Source organism: Schistocerca americana, chromosome 3 (assembly GCF_021461395.2).
Source record: "Schistocerca americana isolate TAMUIC-IGC-003095 chromosome 3, iqSchAmer2.1, whole genome shotgun sequence".
Classification (NCBI taxonomy): Eukaryota; Metazoa; Arthropoda; class Insecta; order Orthoptera; family Acrididae; genus Schistocerca; species Schistocerca americana.
Window position 1 is genome coordinate 50,437,712 of NC_060121.1, and position 21,642 is coordinate 50,459,353.

The 21,642-nt window shown below is 45.5% G+C and overlaps 1 protein-coding gene across 3 annotated transcripts in view; it reads right to left on the bottom strand.

The window, feature by feature from the left end:
- LOC124605375 (E3 ubiquitin-protein ligase ZNRF2) overlaps positions 1 to 21,642 on the bottom strand; it is a 683,705-nt gene that overhangs the window by 607,056 nt on the left and 55,007 nt on the right. For 2 of the 3 annotated variants that reach the window (XM_047137008.1, XM_047137007.1), the window contains exon 2: positions 18,051 to 18,110. The exons of the other annotated variant lie outside the window; for it this stretch is intronic. In XM_047137008.1, coding sequence (XP_046992964.1) covers positions 18,051 to 18,110 — 60 coding nt within the window. The remainder of the gene's footprint in view (positions 1 to 18,050; positions 18,111 to 21,642) is intronic. 3 annotated transcript variants of the gene reach the window in all.

The following is a 21,642-nucleotide window of genomic DNA, read 5'->3' on the forward strand; positions in this document are numbered from 1 at the left end:
AGATCATGAATCACACTTTGTATCAGTGTCCAACGTTAAATCACAACTTCACTGCTGCCGTTTGTTGAGAGAAGCCAAGTGACACTTTCAAATAGTCCTGATATGCGATCAGGTCAAGTTCAGCGAGCTCTTTGGTACTATTCGCGAGTAGACTATCTACCCGTCCCGGGTTTCGCGCACCTTTTTCTCTTATCTCGTCATCATTACGCGCACACACACACACACACACACACACACACACACACACACACACACACACACACACAATAGGCCATCATCCGCGCGGGATTAGCCGAGCGGTCTCAGGTGCTGCAGTCATGGGCTGTGCGGCTGGTCCCGGCGGAGGTTCGAGTCCTCCATCGGGCATGGGTGTGTGTTTGTCCTTAGGATAAATTTAGGTTAAGTGGTGTGTAAGCGTAGGGACTGACGACCTTATTAGTTAAGTCCCATAAGATCTCTCATACAGTTGAACAACAGGCCATCTAATATGGTACTTCTGTCACTGCGCGGAGAATCCATAGACGTATACAGGCAGCTGCAATGGCCGCCAATGATGATGCGAGATTCCACCTCATTTGACGGCTCGGATTGCTCCAGCAGTGAGCGCTTGAGAATGGGGCTGCAACCCCGAAACCGGTCGCAAAGAATGAAATAAAAACAATTAACTGTAACAATGGAATTCCTATTTCTAAAATACATATCGAAATGGACCCAAACAAGCATGGCATGGCTACCACTCCCCGTAGCTCCAGTACTTGAAAATACACCAGTATCAGTGAGATGTCCAGCAGTTGTGTGTACGCAAATGGTGCCAGTCGTCTGCTACGTTCATACTGAGCAGTTATACTCCAGACTGTCTCACACAACTTTCTTTTTGGGATACAGGGAGATGAAAAATTCGCGCACTCTGACAGCGCAACGCGATTCCTCACATCCTTACAATACAAAATTGTCTATCGCAAAATGTCGTCCTGTGTATATTTCCGGCAGTAATTGCACGTCAAAGATTGGCACTCTGGCTGGCAACACTGTAATTCACATGTACAGTAACTACCTCTGTCAGCATGTAGGTGTAGTTCGTGCAGTGGATAGCGTTTTGGGTTAGCATGCGGGAAGTCGAGGGTTCGATTGTCGATCGTGCCGAAGTTGTTTCCATTTGCTAAATGTAGTCTGCGTAGTACAGTATCTGACGTTTTAATCGTGATACAGCGATACAAAACATTTGTACTAACGTACCACGAATACAGAAATGGAAGTACAATCTTTTTCGTTGGTCTGCTTCTAAAGAAGCAATTTTGCACGTCGTGGACACGAATAGTTTCGCCTTCCCTTTCCCAAAGGTTCCATCGATTAGTTGGTGTTGTTGTTGTGGTCTTCAGTCCACAGACTGGTTTGATGCAGCTCTTCATGCTACTCTATCCTGTGCAAGCTTCTTCATCTCCCAGTACCTACTGCAACCTACATCCTTCTGAAACTTGTATTCATCTCTTGGTCTCCCTCTACGATTTTTACCCTCCACACCGCACTCCAATACTAAATTTGTGATCCCTTGATGCCTCCGAACATGTCCTACCAAGCGATCCCTTCTTCTAGTCAACTTGTCCCACCAATTTCTCTTCTCCCCAATTCTATTCAATACCTCCTAATCTTCAGCATTCTTCTGTAGCACCACATTTCGAAAGCTTCTATTCTCTTCCTGTCCAAACTATTTATCATGAACGTTTCACTTTCATACATGGCTACACGCCATACAAATACTTTCAGAAAATACTTCCTGACACTTAAACCTACACTGGATGTTATCAAATTTCTCTTCTTCAGGAACGCTTTCCTTGCCATTGCCAGTCTACATTTTATATCATCTCTACTTCGACCATCATCAGTTATTTTGCTCCCCAAATACCAAAACTCATTTACTACTTTAAGTGTCTCATTTCCTAATCTAATTCCCTCGGCATCACCTGATTTAATTCGACTACATTCCATTATCCTCGTTTTGCTTTTGTTGATGTTCATCTAATATCCTACTTTGAAGACACTGTCCATTCCGTTCAGCTGCTCATCCAGGACCTTTGCTGTCTCTGACAGAATTACAATGTCATCGGCGAACCTCAAAGTTTTCATTTCTTCTCCATGGATTTTAATACCTACTCCGAATTTTTCTTTTGTTTCCTTCACTGCTTGCTCAATATACAGATTGAATAACATTGGGGAGAGACTACAACCCTGTCTCACTCCCTTCCCAACCACTGCTTCTTATAACTGCCATCTGGTTTCTGTTCAAATTGTAAATAGCCTTTCGCTCTCTGTATTTTACCCCTGCCACCTTCAGAATTTGAAAGAGAGTATTCCAATCAACCTTGTCAAAAGCTTTCTCTAAGTCTACAAATGCTAGAAACGTAGGTTTTGCCTTTCCTTAATCTAGCTTCTAATACACTCCTGGAAATTGAAATAAGAACACCGTGAATTCATTGTCCCAGGAAGGGGAAACTTTATTGACACATTCCTGGGGTCAGATACATCACATGATCACACTGACAGAACCACAGGCACATAGACACAGGCAACAGAGCATGCACAATGTCGGCACTAGTACAGTGTATATCCACCTTTCGCAGCAATGCAGGCTGCTATTCTCCCATGGAGACGATCGTAGAGATGCTGGATGTAGTCCTGTGGAACGGCTTGCCATGCCATTTCCACCTGGCGCCTCAGTTGGACCAGCGTTCGTGCTGGACGTGCAGACCGCGTGAGACGACGCTTCATCCAGTCCCAAACATGCTCAATGGGGGACAGATCCGGAGATCTTGCTGGCCAGGGTAGTTGACTTACACCTTCTAGAGCACGTTGGGTGGCACGGGATACATGCGGACGTGCGTTGTCCTGTTGGAACAGCAAGTTCCCTTGCCGGTCTAGGAATGGTAGAACGATGGGTTCGATGACGGTTTGGATGTACCGTGCACTATTCAGTGTCCCCTCGACGATCACCAGTGGTGTACGGCCAGTGTAGGAGATCGCTCCCCACACCATGATGCCGGGTGTTGGCCCTGTGTGCCTCGGTCGTATGCAGTCCTGATTGTGGCGCTCACCTGCACGGCGCCAAACACGCATACGACCATCATTGGCACCAAGGCAGAAGCGACTCTCATCGCTGAAGACGACACGTCTCCATTCGTCCCTCCATTCACGCCTGTCGCGACACCATTGGAGGCGGGCTGCACGATGTTGGGGCGTGAGCGGAAGACAGCCTAACGGTGTGCGGGACCGTAGCCCAGCTTCATGGAGACGGTTGCGAATGGTCCTCGCCGATACCCCAGGAGCAACAGTGTCCCTAATTTGCTGGGAAGTGGCGGTGCGGTCCCCTACGGCACTGCGTAGGATCCTACGGTCTTGGCGTGCATCCGTGCGTCGCTGCGGTCCGGTCCCAGGTCGACGGGCACGTGCACCTTCCGCCGACCACTGGCGACAACATCGATGTACTGTGGAGACCTCACGCCCCACGTGTTGAGCAATTCGGCGGTACGTCCACCCGGCCTCCCGCATGCCCACTATACCCCCTCGCGCAAAGTCCGTCAACTGCACATACGGTTCACGTCCACGCTGTCGCGGCATGCTACCAGTGTTAAAGACTGCGATGGAGCTCCGTATGCCACGGCAAACTGGCTGACACTGACGGCGGCGGTGCACAAATGCTGCGCAGCTAGCGCCATTCGACGGCCAACACCGCGGTTCCTGGTGTGTCCGCTGTGCCGTGCGTGTGATCATTGCTTGTACAGCCCTCTCGCAGTGTCCGGAGCAAGTATGGTGGGTCTGACACACCGGTGTCAATGTGTTCTTTTTTCCATTTCCAGGAGTGTATAAGTCGTAGGGTCAGTATTGCCTCGTGCTCCAATATTTCTACGGAATCCAAACTGATCTTCCCTGAGGTCGGCTTCTACCAATTTTTCCATTCGTCTGTAAAGAATTCGTGTTAATATTTTGCAGCTGTGACTTATTAAACTGACAGTTCGGTAATTTTCACATCTGTCAACACGTGCTTTCTTTGGGATTGGAATTATTATATTCTTATTAAGTCTGAGGGTATTTCGCCAGTCTCATAAATCTTGATCACCAGATGGTAGAGTTTTGTCAGGACCGGCTCTCCCAAGGCCTTCAGTAGTTCTAATGGAATGTTGTCTACTCCCGGGGCCCTGTTTCGACTTAGGTCTTTCAGTGCTCTGTCAAACTCTTCACGCAGTATCGTATCTCCCATTTCCTCTTCACCTACACCCTCTTCCGTTTCCATAATATTGTCCTCAAGTACATCGCCCTTGTATAGGCCCTCTATATACTCCTTCCACCTTTCTGCTCTCCCTTCTTTGCTTAGAACTGGGTTTCCATCTGAGCTCTTGATATTCGTACAAGTGGTTCTCTTTTCTCCAAAGGTCTCTTTAATTTTCCTGTAGGCTGTATCTATCTTACCCCTAGTGAGATAAGCCTACACGTCCTTACATTTGTCCTCTAGCCATCCCTGCTTAGCCATTTTGCACTTCCTGTCGATCTCATTTTTGAGACGTTTGTATTCCTTTTTGCCTGCTTCATTTACTGCTTTTTTATATTTTCTCCTTTCATCAATTAAATTCAATATTTCTTCTGTTACCCAAGGAGTTCTACTAGCCCTCGTCTTTTTACCTACTCGATCCTCTGCTGCCTTTACTACTTCATCCCTCAAAGCTACCCATTCTTCTTCTACTGTATTTCTTTCCCCCATTCCTGTCAATTGTTCCCTTATGCTCTCCCTGAAACACTGTACAACCTCTGGTTTAGTCAGTTTATCCAGGTCCCATCTCCTTAAATTCCCACCTTTTTGCAGTTTCTTCAGTTTTAATCTACAGTTCATAACCAATAGATTGTGGTCAGAGTCCACATCTGCCCCTGGAAACGTCTTACAATTTAAAACCTGGTTCCTAAATCTCTTGTCTTACCATTCTCTAATCTATCTGAAACCTGTCAGTATCTCCAGGCTTACTCCATGTATACAGCCTTCTTTCATGATTCTTGAACCAAGTGTTAGCTATGATTAAGTTGTGCTCTGTGCATAATTCTACCAGGCGGCTTCCTCTTTCATTTCTTAGCCCCAATCCATATTCACCTACTACGTTTCCTTCTCTCCCCTTTCCTACTACCGAATTCCAGTCACCCATGACTATTAAATTTTCATCTCCCTTCACAATCTGAATAATTTCTTTGCTTTCATCATACATTTCTTCAATTTAATCGTGATGTGCAGAGCTAGTTGGCATATAAACTTGTACTACTGTCGTAGGCGTGGGCTTCGTGTCTGTCTTGGCCACAATAATGCGTTCACAACGCTGTTTGTAGTAGCTTACCCGCACTCCTATTTTTTTATTCATGATTAAACCTACTCCTGCATTACCCCTATTCGATTTTGTATATATAATCCTGTATTCGCCTGACCAAAAGTCTTGTACCTCCTGCCACCGAACTTCACTAATTCCAACTATACCTAACTATAACCTATCCATTATCCTTTTTAAATTTTTTAACCCAACTGTCCGATTAAGGGATATGACATTCTACGCTCCGACCCGTAGAACGCCACTTTTCTTTCTCCCGATTGCAACATCCTCCTGAGTAGTCCCCGCCCGGAGATCCGAATGGGGGAGTATTTTACCTCCGTAATATTTTATCCAAGAGGACGCCATCGTTTAACCATACAGTAAAGCTGCATGCCCTCGGGAAAAATTACGGCTGTAGTTTCCCCTTGCTTGCAGCCGTTCGCAGTACCAGCACAGCAAGGCCGTTTTCGTTAGTGTTACAAGACCAGATCTGTGAATCATCCAGACTGTTGCCCCTGCAACTACTGAAAATGGCTGCTGCCCTCTTCAGGAACCACACGTTTGTCTGGCATCTCAACAGATACCCCTCCGTTGTGGTTGCATCTACCGTACGGCTATGTGTATCGCTGTAGCACGGAAGCCTCCCCACCAACGGCAAGGTCCGTGGTTCGTTAGTACCAACCATTATTCTTGCCTCGTTCACGCACATAACATTTCATTAGGAATGTACTATGTAAATGTCGGATTCGTGTGATTTAAGAAAAGGCGTATACTACGGTCCTATATGGCAGAATGAAATTGGCAAATAAAAACAAATACGCTTCGGCTTAGAATTGAACCCTCGACCTTCTGCATGCTAACCCAAAACGCTATTCGTTGCACCACCTGCAAAGCACTACACCTATCTGACGACAGAGGTAGTTACCATGCATGTGCATTACAGTGTTGCCAGACTGCCAATCTTTAACGTCCACTTACTGTCGGAAATACGCGAATGACAAAATTTTTTTGTATGTATTTGAGGATAAGCGCTGCGAAGGCCGAGTGAGAGAACTTACCTTCATCCTTTACATGTAGCTAAATGTGTCCTTCAAAAAGATCTCGTCTGTCCTCATCGCACGAATTGAAAGGTGTGCAGAAAAATTAAGTGAATGACGTCAAGAAGACATTAACATAACGTCTAAATTTTCTACATTTTGCTGCTCCTGAAAATAACTCGCTGACAGGCATTAATCTAAACCTAAAATCAATATAAAATGTATGTATGTGTATTATGTTCCCCATGTCCTCAGGAAATGGGCAGGTAGAGAGAAGTGAGTATGAGAGAGTTGGTGGAAAGATAAGATGGACAGGTACAAGGGGGGAGGGGGAGGATGAGAAGGACAGAGAGACGGGGGAGGATGAGATGGAAAGATAGGAGGAGGAGATAGACAGAGAGAGGGAAGTGGGAGCTGTAGGAGACAGGTGGAAGATGGAGAGGTGTATCGGGCATATGCAAAAGGAAGTGACTCTGAGGAGGCAAGTGCGAGAGGAAGAAGTGGAGAGTTTCAAATGGAACGTTACTTAATTTCGTGGAGCTGTTTGGGGCTCGCGATGTCAAGGACTCGGCAACTGGGTGGGGTGTCGAAGTCGTGTGGCATCCCCGGGGTGGACCTGGACTTTTCATTGTGTTTAAAGGGAGATCTCAGAGTAAAGCGTAGAGACATTAGCTAGCTGAAGGAGGAGTGGGGCTTGGCTAGGGTCAACGACACCAACACATTTCATTTGTTTCCGTGTGAATCTGAGAGTGATGTTTTTGTGTGACTCTTTCTCTATTGACTTTGTACTGTACCCCTTTTGCATTGCTGTCGTGGTGAATATCTGTAAGAGTTGCTAGTGGTCATCTGGAGATGGTGTACGATCTGTCAGCGCTCTACACATTCCAGTCCACTGGTCGGATCTTTCGATCTTTTCTGAAAGCGATTCCGTACCTTCAGAGCTTTCAGTTATTGTCATTGGTGTACTGAGAACTTTAACCCTGTCTCGAGGGTCGAAGCGAGACTGACGTCCCTTGATTAGATAGCTTTTGTAAGTGTAGCATGCAGAGAGTTTATCTGGCTGCGCCAATAAACCCGCACACCGCCAAGAGTCATGCACGAAAGAAGTGGCTTATAAAACGCTTGTTCGCCCGATTCTTGAGTACTGTTCATCTACCTTGGGGTCCCTATCAGGTAAAACTGATAGAGGAGATGGAGAAGATCCCACGAAGAGCGGCGCGTTTCGTCACGGGACCGTTTTGCTGGCAAGAGAGCGTTACGGAGATGCTAAAAAAATGTTCAAATGTGTGTGTATTCCTAAGGGACCAACCTGCCGAGGTCGTCGGCCCCTAGACTTACACACTACTTAAACTAACTTACGCTAAGAACAATCCACACACCCATGCTCGAGGGAGGACTCGAACCTCAGGCGGGAGGGGCCGCGCAATCAGTGACATGGCGCCTCTCAACCGCGCGGCCACTACGACGGAGATGCTAAACGAACTCCATTTGCAGACTTTACAAGAGAGGCGTTATGCATCAAGGAGAGATTTACTATTGAAATTTCGGGACAATACTTTTCAGGAGGAATCGGACAACGTGCTACTTTCCCCTACATACATCTCGCGCATTGACCAGGAGGAGAAAATTCGAGAAATTTGAGCCAATTCAGAAGCTTACCGACAATCATTCTTCCCACGCACTAATCGCTAGTGGAACAGGTTGGAGGGATGAGACAGTGGTGCCGAAAGTACCCTCTGCCACACACCATTATGTGGCTTGCGGAGTGTGATGTAGATGTAGACGAGTGTGCGGATTCTGGCAGCGACACGGGAGACGACACGTAAACTGCGAGGCGCGGGCAAAGGCAAGACTATCCAGTTAAGCCTTTCCATTTTGCTCAGTTTGTAACAAAACATTATCTTTGTAATGCGTTGTTCTATTACACAACTACTCTGGTATTCCTTGTCTTACGATAGGTATCGACCGAATGATCTCCACTTTCCTCTGTCCTGTGCCCCTACCGCAACCTGCTGGTAACTTCGTCTATTTTGAACGTCACCCAGCCTTCCTATCTGTCTTCTTCCTCTCACTCTCTTCCCCACGAATTTTCCTTCCACGACTCTTCGTTACAGGCAGTTTCTACGCGACGTTATGTCCCAGCCAAGATATTTTTCTGGTCCTTTCTACAGGGTGGCGCACAAGAAACCGACCCCAGTATTATAGCCCTCATTGTCGCCCGCTAATTGTCATCTACTGTTTCGAAGCTGTTGCGATGTATATTCGCTGTCTTCCGACAGGTTGGCGACCATCTTTCATGCTTCCCGTGAGTGAGTCATTCACTTCCAAGAAATTCACAAAAGAAAGCCGGCGGTTGTGGCCGAGCGGTTCTAGGCGCTACAGTCTGGAACCGCGCGACCGCTCTGGTCGCACGCTCGACTCCTCCTCGGGCATGGATGTGTGGGGTGTCCTTAGGTTAGTCAGGTTTAAGTAGTTCTTAGTTCTAGGGGACTGATGACCTCAGATGTTAAGTCCCATAGTGCTCAGATCCATTTGAACCATTTTTTTAACCACAAAAGAAAGGCCTGCCAGCAAAGGATTGTGGCCGCCGCGTTCGCCGGACCTAACCACCGCCGGGACGGTGGCTCAGCGTGTTCGGTCAGAGAGCAGGTTGGCCTCTGTAATAAAAAAACTGAATGGAAAGAACAACAAATGAACTTGAACAGATGTCATGTGACGTCCGCAACGACCAAACACAACGAAAAAAAGTAAAAAAAACACTTGTGGCTATTGTGTGGCAGTCTACAAAATATGGTTCAAATGGTTCTGAGCACTATGGGACTCAACTTCTGAGGTCATTAGTCCCCTAGAACTTAGAACTACTTAAACCTAACTAACCTAAGGACATCACACACATCCATGCCCGAGGCAGGATTCGAACCTGCGACCGGAGCGGTCTCGCGGTTCGAGACTGCAGCGCCTAGAACCGCACGGCCACTTCGGCCGGCGGCAGTCTACAGAGATAAGTGTACGCAAATATCCCAACGACTTTAGAAGACTTTAAAAGACAATATTCGTAATGGAATTTTGAGAACTGGAGCGGCACAGTTGCGCAATGTATACATCAACATATTAGATCGCGGACTAAAGTTCGCTAGAGCACAATGACATTTTCAGCACATAATGTAATATAATGTAAAAGATAAGATTGAGTAAACACAGACCTTTGCATTAGGCTATTTGTTATTTCTTTATTATCTAATCGTTACATGTTTATCTACTTCTTGTTGTATCTGCTCACAGTGGGCAATTCGCGCTTAATTGGTGAGCAGTCTGTACTCGGAGCCGGTTTTTAGTGCGTCACCGAGTAGTTACGCATGACACAACACGGGTTTCCACAGCGCAGCTGCGTAGTGCGAGGTCGTCCTAGGTAAGCCAGTCCCGGCTAAAAACACGCGCGCACGTTTACAACGAACGCTTTTTAGACGCTGCCGCACTCCAGAGCTCCTGGCGGGCGCTCCACGAAACAATGCGCCGCGCCAGCGGCTGCCTCGGCGGGTTGTGGCGGCTGACTACTTTCACTGAGTGCCCCAGCCTCCTCCTCCCTCCTTCCCTCCCCCTTTCCATCTCCACAGCTTTCCAAGTGGCGAGCGTCTGCTACCCCGCCTTGCGCCATTCGCTTCTCAGAGGCCCCGAGTCCGGCTGCTGCACTGGAATCAGGAACACAGCCACGGCCAACATGTAAAATTATGGACACCTAGTTCGTGTGGCTCAACCCTGACAGGGTTTCTCGTGGCCTCAGGGTCGTTTCTTAATACGAAAACCATTCAGTGAGCACCCGCCTTTCAAGCTGGTGTTACCACCGTCTGCCGTAATATGTTAGACCGCAGTTTCTCAACTTTACTTTTCCTTTGAGGCACACCAAAGTACGTTTCAAACTTTCGTGACACATATACGTTTTTCCTAGATGCAAAAAAGTAAACACAAAGTACATGCAACAGGTTTTTTTTATGGATCGACTATGAGACACAAATGTTATAAATTTATTACTCCAAGAAACGATTCGGCACTAATTTTACCTGCGGAAGATTAACACCAATGTTAAAAAACCTCGTGACACACCAAAGCGTCTTGACGCTCCACGGCACTGGAGCACGTGTTAGTTGCGATTTGCCGGTCAAGTCAGTAATGAGCCAGATCGCTGGTCGATCATCAGCGATCGGCTTCTTATCTTTGGCGCGTCCCCGGGCACGAGCATCTTTGCGTTTTCGGCTGGGGCGCGCGGGACGGCGAGAGGTAGTCGGTTTGGGGGCGGCCGGTGAGACTGGCGTTGTGTGGCTCGGGCGTAAGTACATGTGTGATGTCTGTTACGCTGGGTCTGTTTGCGAATCGTGAAACTCCTGCGGCGGTTACTGGTTGCCTGGAAGGCATTTCGTATAAACTGTGCCAAGCCTCGCAGTGAGAGGGGAGTCCGGAGTTGGTGTTGGCCCAGATGTTTGTACAAATTGAGGTGCCTGTGTGAGAAGCACGGCGTGGGCCTGTCGGTCGCTTCGTCCTTCTGGCGGCCACCGCAAGCGGATGTTCGACCGGAATGTCTGCAGTTTGTGGTGAGCATAGTGTGAACTAGTTCTCGTAGGATGTGCTCCCAGCCTGACTCTCAGCCTGTGTTATTTGTGGGTGCCGGCCCCCTGTCTGTTACTGCTTCCGGGTGTCTTGTAAGATTTCACAGCAAAACTGTGTTATTGTGGAATTGGCTAGCTAAATGCGTAATCTGTCACGTTACATGTTAAAGACTAGTTCGGAGACCATGGTTTGACCGTGAGAAATCTTCCTTTCCTGTGATAGTGACCCTAATGAATTATGTACGCAAAGTAAGGGACCCAATCCTTCATTAGTGCTTAACAGTGGCGTGTGGTTCGGGTTGTGAGCCCCGTGCTCGGACCAAGTAAGCTATACTAGGCGTTTGCAACGACATAGAAAAAGTGCAGTATCGGCCGGCCATTCGGGCACTCAAGGGCGATATTATCACCGCCCTTACACGTATTACAAGGAAACAATATGGGCGACTCACCTGTTCCGCTCAAAAAGGAAGATGGGCGAGTGGCGTGGCGTGGCGTGCGGACGTGTTCGACGAGCGCTCCGCTTGTTTTCGCGTTTGCGATGGGAAAAAGTGGTTGGACTGCAGTGCAAGTATCAGCGTCGATAGCTAAATGCGTAATCTGTCACGTTACGTATTAAAGACTAGTTCGGAGACCATAGTTTTACCGTGAGAAGTCTTTCTTTTCTGTGATAGTGAATGTATTCTTGCGTGCCGTGTGGCAAGTTTCGTCGGCGGAACGGGAGGCTATCGTCTTCCCTGTGGGCTGAGACGCGTTGCGCTTTCTGCTGACGGCCAGAGTGCAGCGGGTTGCAGTGACGTCAGACGCAGACCACTGACAGCGCGGGCCACAGCTGTTCGTTGCGGCCGGCTCATCGGACGCCGTCTACTGAAAGCTGGCCGCAGGTACTGTCAACTGGCGTGTGGCTCTTACTTCCTGGCACTACCGAGTAACAGCGCGGCAAACTGTGGAACAAATCACAGAGCGTACTGCGCTTAACGGAACTGGTTGCACTCGGTTTAGAGACAAACAACACGCGCAACGGATCCAGAATTTGGGAATCGGCTGCCGTACAGCAAATTTCGTCCGGTGTGCGCTCTCTTTGCCTCACTCTGTGAAGCATTTGGGACGTGTCCCTCGGCTTTTAACTAAGTTAAGTTCCACGTCCGCGAGACAATGGAGCATACAACCTGGTCCAAGCTGGCAGCAGCCGCTGCTACTTTGGAAAATGCCGAACGCGCTCCCGGAATCAATGTGAGCTACGCATCAGTCGCAGGATGTCGAAACAGTGATGCGACTCCGACGGGCAGGAGCACGGGGGCAGCCGACCGGAGTGGCCGAACGGTTCTAGGCGCTTCAGTCTGGAACCGCGCGACCGCTACGGTCGCAGGTTCGAATCCTGCCTCGGGCATGGACGTGTGTGATGCCCTTAGGTTAGTTAGGTTTAAGTAGTTCTAAGTTCTAGGGGACTGATAACCTGAGAAGTTGAGTCCCATAGTGCTCAGAGCCACTTGAACCAGCACGGGGGCAATAAGACGAGTGATATCCAGCGTAGAGGCAATTCCCAAAAGAAAGAAAATGGAAACTAAATGATAAGCGCTGTAGATGAGATCTTAGCGGAGTTCCAGAATGAACTAAAAAGAAGACGTCAACCACAATTACTTCGCAGGTTACAGACAAAATTTGGGCACTTGCACTAGGTCAAGCAAGGCTTTATGGACAAAATGAAGAGCTCAGAACTGAAAACGCCAGACTCTGATAAGAACTAGCGGTTGCAAACGCGCCAGATGCCCAGGAACGCATTCAGCGCCTGGAACAAGAAATAGCGGAACTCAAATCCGAAAGTCAGAGATTAAAGTCAGAAAATAAACACCTCTCGCTCTCATTTGCAGCGGTTGCGGCTGCCGGTCCGATTGCAGAACCTAAAAGCAAAGTACAGGAACGGATTGAACAAACAAAAGCTAAACAGTCCAGCACACTTTTATTTAAATCAGAAACCAACCAAGATGCGAGAACCATTAGAGAATCCATCACTAAAACAATTAACCCCAAGCAAGACAAAAATAAAATCAATCAGGTCAACAGCAAACACTACAATAATTGAAACAGAATCACAAGTAGACAAGAAAACGATAATAGAAAAAGCGGCACAGCTTAAGGACATTAGGTGTGAAGAACCCAAGAAGTTCAGACCCCTGCTGGAAGTGCACCATGTCTCAACATATTTAACTAACCAGGAATTCTTGGAAGAGCTCTACGAAATAAACCTGAGTGAACACATTACTAAAGACGAGTTCGATTACGAGGTTAAAATACAATTTAAAACAGGACCAAAGGGCAAAAGGACAGTAAATACTATTATTGAAGTGTCGCCAAGAGTGCGATTACTGCTGCTTCAAAAAGAAAGGGTTTTTATTCAATTTGAATCTTTGTACATCAACGACTTCGTTGCTGTAGAAAAATGTTTAAATTGTTGGGCCTTCGCTCACCCATCGAAGCGTTGCGACAAAGATCTAATATGTGGAAGATGTGCAAAACCGGGACACAAAAAGTCAGAATGCAGGCAGGAGAATCCTGTAGGCTGTATACCATGCAAACATAGAAAATGCGATAAGGCAGGGGGGGGGGGGGCAGACTGTCCTACATATAAACAGTTCTACGAAAGACAAATAGAACGCACCGAATACGATGTCCTGGACAACGTCCATTAATAAGGAGTGCAACCATAACTGTCAGAAACCCACCCTCCTAACACATGCAAGAACAGACGTAACTAATAACACAAACAGGCAAACGTACAAATCGCCGTCGACTAGGATGAGAGGCTGGCGGCAACACATGGGGATATTACAACCCCCAAGTGCAGATACCGAAACTAATGTAATGCCTCAGTTCTGGGAGACAATACAGTGTAGGTACTTCAGCATTACCGACTATATAGAAGATATGTCCATGCAGGGTGCAACTGAATATGAGGTTGCCAGTCACCTGAAACGTAACATGTTTGATTGGGCAATCTTCCAGGCTGGTCTCCTTTTACGAGATGACGAACCGGAAGACGAAATACTGCGAGATAGTACAGAGAAATACAACGACGTCCTTGAACATCTTGAGAATGAGGATGTCGCTGAGTTCACAAAAATCCAACACCACAGGCAAACACAAACAAAGACAATTGCACACTACTTGTGCAACAAATACAATATGATACAACCAAATGTAGACCCTATATTACACCAGTTCATTTTGTCTACGGGGGTAGTATACACACAGTCACTACGACAAACAAAACAGTAATGTTGTTGTTGTTGTTGTTGTTGTTATTGTTGTGGTCTTCAGTCCTGAGACTGGTTTGATACAGCTCTCCATGCTACCCTATCCTGTGCAAGCTTCTTCATCTCCCAGTACTTACTGCAACCTACATCCTTCTGAATCTGCTTAGTGTATTCATCTCTTGGTCTCCCTCTACGATTTTTACTCTCCATGCTGCCCTCCGAAGCTAAATTTGTGATCCCTTGATGCCTCAGAACATGTCCTACCAACCGATCCCTTCTTTTGTCAAGCTATGCCACAAACTCCTCTTCTCCCCAATTCTATTCAATACTTCATCATTAGTTATGTGATCTACCCATCTAATCTTCAGAATTCTTCTGTAGCACCACATTTCGAAAGCTTCTATTCTCTTCTTGTCCAAACTATTTACCGTCCATGTTTCACTTCCATACATGGCTACACTCCATACAAATACTTTCAGAAAAGACTTCCTTACACTTAAATCTATACTCGATGTTAACAAACTTCTCTTCTTCAGAAACGCTTTCCTTGCCATTGCGAGTCAACATTTTATATCTTCTCTACTTCGACCATCATCAGTTATTTTGCTCCCCAAATAGCTAAACTCTTTTACTACTTTAAGCCTCTCATTTCCTAATCTAATTACCTCATCATCAGCCGACTTAATTAGACTACATTCCATTATCCTGGTTTTGCTTTTGTTGATGTTCATCTTATACCTTCCTTTCAAGACACTGTCCATTCCGTTGAACTGCTCTTCCAAATCGTTTGCTGTCTCTGACAGAATTACAATGTCATCAGCGAACCTCAACGTTTTTATTTCTTCTCCATGGATTTTAATACCTACTCCGAATTTTTCTTTTGTTTCCTTTACTGCTCGCTTAATATACAGATTGAATAACATCGGGGAGAGGCTACAACCCTGTCTCACTCCCCTCCCAACCACTGCTTCCCTTTCATGCCCCTCAACTCTTATAAATGCCATCTGGTTTCTGCACAAATTGTAAATAGCCTTTCGCTCCCTGTATTTTACCCCTGCCACCCTTAGAATTTGAAAGAGAATATTACAGTCAATATTGTCAAAAGCTTTCTCTAAGTCTACAAATGCTAGAAACGTAGGTTTGCCTTTCCTGAATCTTTCTTCTAAGATAGGTCGTAAGGTCAGTATTGCCTCACGTGTTCCAATATTTCTACGGAATCCAAACTGATCTTCCCCGAGGTCGGCTTCTACCAGTTTTTCCATTCGTCTGTAAAGAATTCGTGTTAGTATTTTGCAGCTGTGACTTACTAAACTGATAGTTCGGTAATTTTCACATCTGTCAACGCCTGCTTCCTTTGGGATTGGAATTATTATATTCTCCTTAAGTCTGAGGGTATTTCGCCTGTCTCATACATCTTGCTCACCAGATGGTAGAGAGTTGTCAGGACTGGCTCTCCCAAGCCCATTAGTAGTTCTAATGGAATGTTGTCTACTCCCGGGGCCTTGTTCCGACTCAGGCTTTTCAGTGCTCTGTCAAATTCTTCACGCAGTATCGTATCTCCCATTTCATCCTCATCTACATCCTCTTCCATTTTCATAATATTGTCCTCAAGCACATCGCCCTTGTATAGACCCTCTATATACTCCTTCCACCTTTCTGCTTTCCCTTCTTTGCTTGTAACTGGGTTTCCATCTGAGCTCTTGATATTCATACAAGTGTTTCTCGTTTCTCCAAAGGTCTCTTTAATTTTCCTGTAGGCAGTATCTATCTTACCCCTAGTGAGATAAGCCTCTACATCCTTACCATTTGTCCTCTAGCCATCCCTGCTTAGCCATTTTGCACTTCCTGCCGATCTCATTTTTTGAAACGTTTGGTAGCTGAACAGAATGACACATACTGCACCGGCACAACACCAGACACAAACACCACAGAAACGGACATACAACAGTCACATTTTACGAACAAGTCCCCGGTAGAGATAAAAAACAAGCAGTCGTTATCAGGGGAAATGCTCGGCGAAAACACATCAAACTCCATACTACCAGAAACTATGAAGCAGGAAAGACGTGCTGCCCTAGAAAATTACTCGAAATCGTAGCAACAAACAAACAGTCAAGAACACCAACCAGACACAACCAAGGGCCCTAAGCTGAATACCGTTAATTAAGTACACTACGAAAACTCAGAAGTTAGCCTATGGCTTAGCAGATTAGAAAACACGGATATATTTCAAACAGCTCTTCGCTATGTAATACGAACTAAGCATGAAAACTGGGATAAAATTTGCTTTCCAACTACAGAACAAACTGACAGGATGATCCTAAGAGTTGAAAATCTGCCAACGAACCCGAAAGAGCCATGTAAGCTTTTAGCGGAGGCATGTGTGCGAAGGGGAGAGGGCCTAAACCTAGAGAAAGTATATAAGGGCTTCGTGAGAGCACATGGATGTGTGTTTCTGGATTTCTCCTTCACTAGATATCCCTTCTGTAGGTAAGACAACTGAATTGACAGAGCAGTACCCTAGTATACATAGAAGTAGATAGACTCTTAGAAGAAACAAAAGCAGACATCGCCTGCGTTCATGAACCTTTTCTGCGAGGCGGGAAAATTTCAGGGCTCCCCTCATATTACATCACAATAGCAGGAACACCAAACGGGAAAGCCGCAATAATACCAGTTAATAAAAACCTCATAGTAACACAGAACGCCCGGTTTTGCTCTGAACACATTGCCACAGCAGAACTAAGAGACGGACAGGATGTATGGCTCATGTCGTCTATTTACGCTCAGTACTCGTATGATATAGAACCTTTCTAAGACAAAATAAAAGACATTGCATGACACTCAGAAAGGAAAAGGCTGCTCGTTCTAACTGATATCAACGCAAAATCCCCCTTGTGGAACTCAGAACTGACGACAGAGGGCAACTAGTGCTTGACGTGGTAAATGAATGCAACCTCTTGATACTGAATAGGGAGGGTCAGCCACCTACCTACCACGGAGACGCCGGTGGTGTAAGTAACATAGACCTTTCCCTAGGGAACGGAAAATCTCTTCCACTAGTCAATACATGGAGGGTATTAGATAGAGCCACACACAGTGTCCACAATGCAATCGTCATAACCACGGACAAATATATCAATACACATAACATGGACCACGAACAACAGCATTTACTCATAAGAAGAGCGAACTGGCAAAAAGTTCGAGATATTGTTGAAGCGCCGTCGCTGCACACTGATCAAGGCAGTATAAAATGGTTCCAATGGCTCTGAGCACTATGGGACTTAGCATCTGAGGTCATCAGTCCCCCAGAACTTAGAACTATTTAAGCCTAACTAACCTAAGGACATCACACACATCCATGCCTTAGGCAGGATTCGAACCTGCGACCGTAGCAGTCGCCAAGGCAGTATAGATTACAAAATGCATGTACTGACAGAGATCCTACAAAGAGCACAGGAAGTAGCTACACCACGCGCAAAAGCTGGGTGGGGACGGAAACAACCGTGGTCGACAGAACTGGCAAGACAAAGGAAGGATTCACGGGCCACAAGAAAGTACCACCAACAAGCAAAGACAGTCCCTGAAAGATAGATAAGACTTGATCTGTATCGTGACGCTAAACATAAATGCCAAAAACAACTAAAGACAGCAAGGCAAGACTACTGGACCAATTTTGTAAAAACCCAGCTACAGAACGACATCTGGGGACAACCATTCAAGATAGAAACAAAACGAGTTAAGACACCGACATTTCTGTCAACACTAAAACAAGCTGACGGCACAATGACGAGAGGATGGAGAAGCATGGCTGAATACCTTCTGAACAGGCTCCTCCCAGACGACGACCCCACAGAAGACGAGCGGCACCACGCTGACCTAAGAGAGAGCCATACATCAGTGACAGTGTAACCATGCGATTCGCACAGGAAGAAGTCGCGACGGCAATCAGCAGGCTTAAAAATCGACAAGCACCCGTCCCAGACAAGATACTTTCAGCAACATTAAAACAAACAGTAACATGTTCAACGAGGCACTACTAACAGGCAGAATTACAAACCTCTGGAAAACTGCTAATGTAGTAATAATAAGGAAATCACAAGACAACGAGCCAGCAGACCCCAAAACGTACCCACCGATCTGTCTCTTAAACAGTCTCGGCAAGGTACAGGAAAGGCTCCCGTGTGACCGTTTACAATCGCACAGACGCCTCCTAGGCCTAACGCCCCATCAATTCGGCTTCAGGGAAGGTAGATCAATAGAAGACGCCGTCAACCAAGCACTGACAATTACAAATAGCATCAGCGACAAAAACGCGTCCGCCATTCTAATCGACATAGCCGTGGCTTTTGACAACTTTTGGTGGCCATCCCTCTTCGCCAGGTTAAGGGAAATGAGGCTATCAGATTCCCTCTAAAATAGCCTCCTCGACTACTGCAGAGGCAGAGTGGCGGAGTGGAGGGCTGGTACACGGCGGGTTGTCAAGAGAATGACAAAGGGATATTCACAAGGCTCGATTTGCCGACCAATATTCTGGCATATCGCAATCGAGCCCTTGCTGAACACCCTGTACAGTGACGGCAGGGTAAGAGGTGTGGTGGCTTACGCAGATGACCTGCTCGTAGAGGTGTCAGCGAACTCGAGAGCAGCACTAGAGACAAAAGGCACGCAACTGCTTCAGAAAATTAACACTTGGTGCAAAGAAAATAAATTAAAAGTATCTCCCACCAAAACTGTATATTTTCTGCTTAGAGGGACACTACAGAGGAATACAATTCCAAAATTAAACAATACAAGCATACAGAGGAAGCAAGGCACGGACTGCATCTAGACGGAAAACAGACTCTCAACCATAATATAAAATTGACAATTGACAAAGCCTCCAAAATTATGCACAAACTAGCAAGACTAAACACAACTCAGTAGAAATTACCTATTAAGACGATAAGGACCTACCACTTCGCGATATTTCAATCCATCGCATGCTTCGCCTCAAGTGCTTGGGCTCACAGACTGAACATACAGACTAACAAGACAATTGCAAGACGGGGTCAACGCGGTGTACCCCTGAGAATGAGCGGAGCCTTCAACGTCACGTCACTAGAGGCACTTTGTGTTGTGATGGGGACCTGCCCTATAGACATAACAATACGTTACAGGGCTTAATAAGGACAAGGTCGATAAAGTCACCGAAATTACAGGAACCAACATCATGAACAAAACACAAAAGAAACAATGGAGGATTCAAACATGGCAGAGAGACTGGGCTGCATCCGATAAGGGTCGCCGAGTACACTCTTTCTTTCCTGGTGTACACGAAAGACTACAACTGAAACATGTCGACCCAAGCTGGGGGATGGTCCATTTCCGTGTCCGGTACATTTAAACGGCATGGGACTAACTGACGATGAAGTATGCTTATGCGGAGAAACTGGGCACCAGAACATGTCACACTGCTGTGCAACACGCTAGCACAAGTGAGACCTATACAGAACGACAATGATATCGCCAGAGTAATACGTAATCCAGATTACTGGAACACAATAAATAGCGTAGCCGATATTGTATCGAACACTCTGGACGAAGAATACAAGAGCCAAAACCGATATGGAAGGAGGCGTAGACAAGCACAAACAACACAACAAACCACATGGGAGGACACAAACGCAACTACAGATTCCGAAACCGAGGAAGGAACACTAAGTGAACATGACTCAGGAAGGCAACATATTCAAAGCTACAATCAATGAATTTTATATATCAGAAATGTATTAAGTTATTTAAGGAAGAATGCATTCAGGTAGCAATGAACTATATTGTATTTCTACTAACAAGTTACAAACATAAGTGTATTTCTCATGTAAAGCTAAAATTCATGTATTCCATGTATGAAGTGCTCAATCAGCATTTAATCTGTATAATCTGTGTAAGAATACATTAGCACAAACCATTTCAGATGAGAATACCTCGACGTTGTACCGAGACCTTCTCATCTGAAATATGTAGAAATAGGCCATTGTTAACAAACATGCTACTTAGACTGTATTACAGATCCAAATAAAGCATATCACTTCCCTATACATACTACAAATTATTTTCACCACGCTCATTGTGTTACATTTTTTTTTTTTACTTTTCTTTGACATTTGCATTACATAAATTATATTATCATCAACTAGGTAGTAACAAATTATAAGGAACTATTTTAACAATTGTTAAGCATTCAATTTTCTGTAACCTCAGAGAAATCTTTATCTATTATGTTCTTTATATTATTTTAAAAAAAGCATTAACAACTGTATACCAATAAGATTGTAACAATGAGAAGTCTTTGCTATTAGATTCAGAAGCATCCGACCCACCTTACATTTCAAGGCGGTGGGTTACTCTGTACTGTTAATGAAAAAAAAAAAAAGTTCCTTTCGTCTTCCAATACCTTTTTGACCATTCCGTGTATGAGAGAAGACTTCTTATGGGGTGACTTGATAAAAGCAGAAATGGATCGTGTTTACGGAGGCCCATGGCCATCAGTGACAACAGTTATACAAAAATTGTAATTATATATTAATACCTTCAGCTGTTGGCACTGATATATATCAAGGGGGGACAGTTGAAAATGTGTGCCCCGACCGGGACTCGAGCCCGGGGTCTCCTGCTTACATGGCAGACGCTCTATCCATCTGAGCCACAGAGGGCACCTCGCCGATAGTGCGACTGCAGGGACAGTTATACAGGGTGTCTCAGGCGCGATTTCCCTCTGTTTCGGCAGACATTTACATTGTGGAGCTGGATTCACAACAAACAAATAGTGCTCATCAGGTCTTTCATGCGACACCCAGTGTCTTTTTCTTTTGTCTTTCAAACAAAATTGTTTTTATAAAACAGAAAAAACAGCGAAAGTCGCAAATTTCAGTTTTATTTACTTGACGTCTAGTTTCGGGCCGGGAATCACTTTCATATAATCCAGATCGTCAAAACGACATTCCCCAAAATATAACAACCATGTCAAGATAACAAACACGTACGTGTAACAAAGTGCAAATGAGCAGTTACAGAGCATACAAATAACTCATCTGTAAGCTCTGTAACTGCTCATTGCACTTTGTTATTCGTACGTGTTTGTTATCTTGACATGGCAGTTATATTTTAGGAAACATAGTTTTGACTATCTTGATGTTTTTAAAATGGTTCCCGACCCGAAACTAGTCATCGAGTTAAAAAAAAAAAGTGAAATTTGCAGCTCTCGCCGCTTTTTTCGTTGTACTGATTAAGACAAGTTGCTGACTTGCAATTACTCCAGCATGCTGGAGGTTTGTAAAATTATTTAAAAAGTAAAATGTTTCGTGCTCATTCGACAGAGTGGTCCCAAATTAGCCTTTTGCTATATTTGTTTCACATATTAATAAGTACA